This window comes from Crinia signifera, chromosome 12 (genome assembly GCF_055691185.1).
Source record: "Crinia signifera chromosome 12, ASM5569118v1, whole genome shotgun sequence".
NCBI lineage: Eukaryota > Metazoa > Chordata > Amphibia > Anura > Myobatrachidae > Crinia > Crinia signifera.
Genome location: NC_139228.1, coordinates 57,506,566 through 57,512,827, shown reverse-complemented (window position 1 = coordinate 57,512,827; position 6,262 = coordinate 57,506,566). Strand labels below are relative to the sequence as shown.

At 47.6% G+C, this 6,262-nt stretch overlaps 1 protein-coding gene across 1 annotated transcript; it reads right to left on the bottom strand.

The window, feature by feature from the left end:
- Window positions 1-313: 313 nt before the first annotated feature.
- On the bottom strand, window positions 314-5,864 carry LOC146050401 (large ribosomal subunit protein bL17m-like). Its single transcript, XM_083167398.1, has 3 exons — window positions 5,599-5,864; window positions 2,573-2,641; window positions 314-1,470 (listed from the first exon to the last, which is right to left on the bottom strand). The coding sequence occupies exons 1-3, from the start codon at window positions 5,770-5,772 to the stop codon at window positions 1,222-1,224; spliced, it is 492 nt and encodes a 163-aa protein (XP_083023524.1). The 5' UTR covers window positions 5,773-5,864; the 3' UTR covers window positions 314-1,221.
- Window positions 5,865-6,262: the final 398 nt, after the last annotated feature.

Below are 6,262 nucleotides of genomic sequence, written 5' to 3'. Positions count from 1 at the left end.
AATATGTATACTTTAGAGCAGAGAAGGGAAAGGGGGGACATGATAGAAACTTTCAAATATATCAAGGGCTTTAACAAGGTGCAGGTGGGAGACATTCTTCACAGGAAGAAGAGCAACAGAACACGAGGACATGCACTGACACTAGAGGGAGGAAGATTCAGGGGAAATGTGAGGAAGAATGTTTTCACAGAAAGAGTAGTAGGTAAGTGGAATAGCCTCCCATCAGAGGTGGTAGATGCAAATACAGCAGTACAATTTAAACATGCTTGGGATAGGCATATTGATATCGTTACAAATAAATAAGGATCTGATATGGTTTGAGGTAACATTTTTATAAAAGGAGCAGACTAGATGGGCCAAGTGGTTCTTATCTGCCGTCCAATACTAAACCAAATTCTATGTTAAAGATATATGGTGCAGCTGCTGGAAAGAGATGCAACATGTATGAGACTGCTGCAAATATCAGCGTTCGTTGAGATCACATCCATTATACAAACCACGGTCAGGCAGAATCAGTCTACCCTCAGTCGCTGCCAGTAATTACTATAAAGGTCATAGGTAACATAGGAACACAATGATTTATAGAGGAAGCAGCACAACACAGAACAATATTGGAATCACCGATTTTCCAGAGACATTCCTGAAATGCTACCTGACACGTCCGAGGAGAGCTTTCTTGAAAAAGTGATTTATGGGAAAAGCCAAAACAAGAGTTCAACACAATGGGTGAGATTTAATAGGATAAGAGATTCAGAAAGTGAAAGATTTGGTAAGAAATCTCCAGTTTTTTTTAAAGCAGCAATCATTTACACTGCACAACCAAACTGGTTTTGAGGTGTAAATGATTGCCGCTTTAAAAAAACCTGGAGATTTCTTACGAAATCTCTCACTTTCTGATTCTCTCATCCTATTAAATCTCACCCTCTGTACTGTATTAGATTCACCCAACAGGATTAACAATGATAAAGGATGGGAGGCACCCAAGTCATTTCATCATCAAGACCTGGAGACAAACGCATTGGTTTGCCTCCAACGTTTGTTTCCCATGTGTGGAATCATTTCCAATTTCGGTAATCCTTGGGGAATATAGCTTTATTAATGAGGAAATAAACATGTCCGGGTGGGCGAGGAGTGAACACAGGATGTATGGAATAACACCCCCCCCCCCCCTCCAAAAAAAATAAAAATAAATCTCCTGGGCGACAGGATGTTATCTGAGGCCTACGCAGATGTCGGCAGAGCATTTTCTAGGCGATAGCCCAACAACAGCTGGTTTACAAGGCTCTTTTCGTTGTTCTTCTTATGGACTGGTAGTGGTGGGAGCGGGTTTCCTTTGTATTCTATGACAGCCATCTTGGCAATGTTCATTTGCTCTCGGGTCGGTATCTGGAACACCGTTACATAGTTGCCGTTATCTGAACTGTAGCGGGGAGCCAGGGCCTTGAAAAGCTTGTGAATGAGATCCTTCTCCTAGGAGAAAAGAGAGAATCATTGGCATGATACTAATGTGTTCACCAGCGGCCCGAGTGGCTGCACCAGTGGCCCGTGTGATTTACAGCTCTATGTGGCAGAGGACACCAATTCCACGCCGTACCGCACACAATGCACAGCTTCCCCGACGTGGGTGCAGGATGATACCATAGGATTTACATTTTCATAGCTTCTGTTTATTGACTCCTGTACATACAGCCACGTGCCCGAATTGGCTGGTGTGCATACAGCCACATTCTGGGGTGTGTGGGTACATCCCTGCATGCATATAGTCATGTGCTGAAGTTGGGGGGAGGGGTACACCCCCCTTTGAGCATACAGCCACATTCTGAGTTATGTGGGTACACTCCATGTTTTCTGACACTCCCAGAAGATGCCCAGTTACCACCCCCAAATGTCAGTTTTGTGGTAGTCAAGCTGTGAGGGGAATGCAAAAAATAAATTGCAGATTTTTTTTTTACGCTGTTTGGCCTCGCACATGGGCGCTATGATCTGTAAGCGTGCGCAATGATTCAATAATCAATCGCTTTGTGAATTCACACAACAACTCTAAATAACCCCCAATATATGCCCTTCAAAATTAAATATGTTCCCCTCACTGATGAGCACCTCGCACCTAGAGGTAACAATAAATATCCCAAACCTGGCCTACAAGAATCAGGGTTTTGCTTATTCAAAAGTGCCAGCTTGACCTTAGCAATCCCTTATCTATATAATAATTGGGGTACAGTGGGTCCCACCTCTCGGCATGTTCCAACAGATCCCAGTGCAAGGGAGAAAGGAAACGGGAGGGTGGGACAGTACAGGGGTGAGGACAGAACTGAGGAGGGCGGGATGGGGCGAAGACTGAGGTGACTCTAAAAAGGTCCAATAAATAAGAAACTTCATGAGAGAAAGACTGAAATGTATGTAATATTTGTGGTTATCTTTGACATCCAATGTAGCATAAAAAGTGCCCAGTGTCAGTCTGTGCATTGTGGGAAATGTAGCTCTGGAGTGGGGTAATTAAACTTTGAAAATAACACCCGGAACCACTAAGTAAATCATCTCACATTGTTGTAAATGACATCATTTAACGTACCGTCAGCCAGAAATCCGCCATCTTCATGGCTTTCGGATCTGTATCACCACATTTCGCATAATCGATGATCTGAAACAAAAACCAATGACATAGTGAGCGACGCTAATGTAAGACACCAATCCTTTCTAATCCCTCCACACGGGAACCCAGAGATGGAAATGATCCCACCCAGAGCTACATTTCCCACAACGTATAGACTGGCACCACTTGGTGGACATCAGACATCACTGCTCAGCTGACATGAGGAACCTGGGTGGGGTCTGTCCATTCCCAGGCAGGAAGAAAGGTGCCAACAGCAGCTCCAACATCCAAATAATAAGGTCACACAGTCCTTCATTAACTCCAATTTGGCTTTTGGTAACTACACCCTACAGAAACCCTGACCAAATAGTGTTCAGTCTAGCACCCTGCAACTTTCAAAACCCATGCAGCTCCTCTTTCCTGCCTGTGGTGTCACTGTGTGCTCAAGTACTTCAAGCACAGTATTGAGATACAGACCAGACTATGCTACAAACCCCCACAACGGTTAGCAACACCCCAGGCAGGGAAGAGGAACTACACTGGTTTTGAATGGTGCAGGGTGCTAGAATGAACACAAACAAATTATACTCAATAGACTCCAGTCCCGGGCCCCCTTTCTGTTGGCTTTGGTGGTCCTCACCCTTCTTGGCCTTGTGGCCGGCTTCTGCATTGCAGACACATTTATTCTGCCTTTGCAACATAGTCCTGTCCTGGGTCTTAGTTGGTGACCTGATCAACTCATTTGGTCTAAAGCAGCGTTCGCCAACCCGTCGCTCGCGAGCGACGGGTAGCTCGCCGGGTGTTTTACAGTAGCTCGGGGCTCAGTGACCTCCTGCCGCGCAGCGCGTCCTTGCTTGGCGGCAGGAGGTCAGAAAGTGAGTTACTGTAATGCCGCGTTTCTGGACCTGGCGGCGGCAGTGACCTCCTGCCGCGTAGCGCTTCCTCGCTTGGTGGCAGTGTGCCCTCCTGTCCTGACGTCCCCAACATGCCGCACTTATCGACGCCACAGCCTCTGCTGAACTCCTGCGCCCCAGCCTCTGCTTAACTCCTGCGCCACAGCCTCTGCTGAACTCCGTTACGTAATTATTATTTTTTAAACCGTGTGTGCGCAACTGTTTACTGCTTGAGGAATAATGGGCATCATGTGTATGGCATATGTTTAGTGAGTCATTAAACATATGCCACACAAATAATGCCCATTACACATATGCCCCACACCTTGATACTCATTAATTAATAATCATCAAGGTGTGTGGGGCATATGCCACACACATGATGCCACACACTTGATGCTCATTAATAATGAGCTTCATGCTGTGGGGCATTTGTATAATGGGCATCATGTGTGTGGCATCATGTGTGGGCATCATGTGTGTGGCATATGCCCCAGATACCTTGATGATTATTAATTAATGAGCATCACGGTGTGTGGCATATGTATAATGGGCATCACGGTGTGTGGCATATGTATAATGGGCATCACAGTGGGGCATATGTATAATGGGCATCACGGTGTGTGACATATGTATAATGGGCATCACGGTGTGGGGCATATGTGTATTGGGCATCACGGTGTGGGGCATATGTATAATGGGCATCACAGTGGGGCATATGTATAATGGAGCTTCACGGTGTGTGGCATTTGTATAACAGAGTATCACGTTGTTGGGCATATGCATAATGGGCATTGTGTGTGTGGCATATGCATAATGGAGCATCACGGTGTGGGGCATTTGTATAATGGAGAATCACGGTGTGTGGTATATGTATAATGAGCATCACGGTGTGTGGCATATGTATAATGAGCATCACGGTGTGTGGCATATGTATAATGAGCATCACGGTGTGTGGCATATGTATAATGAGCATCACAGTGTGGGGCATTTGTATAATGGAGCATCACGGTGCGGGGCATATTTATAATGGGTATCACGGACTGCACTATTGGGGTCATGTGTATCTGGCACTGCACTATTGAGGGCATATGTGTATCACACCCCCATTTTCCATGGCCGCACCCCATGTGGCTACAGCTCTTAGAGAGCTGACCATGCCCCCATAGCGGAAAAAATGGGGGATGTAGCCTCGCAGGAGTTCCACGGTAGTAGCTGAACCCTCTAATTTTTGGCGCGTGCCTTTGGCACGCGCGGATGTCTCTTCTCCTCTACCTACAGTGTTGGGAGGTATGTTTGTGACATATTGGACATTGCAGTGTGTGCCATATTATGTCTGGGGCATTGCAGTGTGTGGCCTAATGTGTCAGGGGCATTACGGTTTGTGGCATTATGTGTAAAGGGCATTTTTTTGATATTATGCAGATTTTTAAACATTTTTTACTTTAGTAGCTCTTCGGGCGGTTTATTTTGTCGCGAGTAGCTCCCGACCCAAAAAAGGTTGGAGACCACTGGTCTAAAGCCACATCTATATCTTATCTCTATGCCCAACCAGACCCAACCTCACTTCATAATGGACAGACTTCTACCCGCCATAAGAAACGCGTCAGGTATGTACCACTGTAACTGTGCCTAGCCCATGGACAGACTTCTACCCGCCATAAGAAACGCGTCAGTATTGTAATGCTGTACCTGTGACTATCCCATGGACAGATTTCTACCCGCCATAAGAAACGCATCAGGTATGTACCGCAGTATTTTATATCCTACCATCCACTTGGGCACGGATGGAGAATACAATAGTGTGCCGAGGGTAGCGAGCCATGTGAGTGAGGGCACCACACTAACAGGGGGCCCATGTTGACAGGTGTCAACATGGACACAAAAAAGTGCAAAAAGAATGTCAACCATTAATGTGTTGATATTGTGGTTGTGTCGAAATTTCCACAGCATCAACCTACTGCATTTTGACCTTTTGTCAATGTCAACATAGTGCACGTCGACGTCTTGGTGTCAACCTAGACACTAGCGCTTTCCGTCCACACCCTCTATGTGTCACATCACATAACACAGGCTGAGGTGGGGAGACTCCTCACCAGATCATCTCGGTACCTTGTTGGCATAGAAGCGCAGCTCGTCCGCACGGGCCCAAGTTGTCTCTATACGCTCATGTCTGACCAGCCCCGTCAGCAGGTTCCGCAGCATGTCCAGCCTGGAGCGGGGCCCCAGCCCCATCCGCCGGGCCACTCTGCCATGGGAAACGAGGAGGCTCCCGAACAGCCTCATAGTACCGACAGAAGGTTAAAGAAGTATGGCCTGGGGCGGCCGCCGTACGGTAGATGCTAAATTATAGTGGGCTAAAGGACCTGTGATGACATCACACCCACGTGACCCGCAGTGATCAGTGGGAGGAGTCAATACACTGAGTTCCATTTCCTCCTTCCTCCTACTGCAGGCAGGATCAGCATGTGCTGCGGACTGGGTGTGAGACAGCCCAAGTATCAGGTACACCCAGCGGCACCCCCTCCTCTCTCACCTGTCCGGTGGGTACCCTCTACGTCACCTGCTCTTACCACCCACCTTACCCGGCGGAACAAAACACCCCCCACCACTCCTTCGACGGGCACCTTCTCGCCCGGCAGCACCCTCCGCTCCCGTTCTTACCCTGCACCACCACCCGCACATTCTGCCCCCACACTGTCCCCCCCTGCACATACTGCCCCCACACTGTCCACCCCCTGCACATCCTGCCCCCACACTGCCCACCCTGCACATA

Excerpts from the sequence above, each read along its gene's own strand:
- LOC146050401 (XM_083167398.1), bottom strand. The coding sequence starts at position 5,772 with ATGAGGCTGTTCGGGAGCCTCCTCGTTTCCCATGGCAGAGTGGCCCGG. Across the intron at positions 2,642-5,598 it reads TGCGCTTCTATGCCAACAAG|ATCATCGATTATGCGAAATG; the intron begins GTACCGAGATGA and ends TTTTTGTTTCAG. Across the intron at positions 1,471-2,572 it reads TGGCGGATTTCTGGCTGACG|GAGAAGGATCTCATTCACAA; the intron begins GTACGTTAAATG and ends CTTTTCTCCTAG.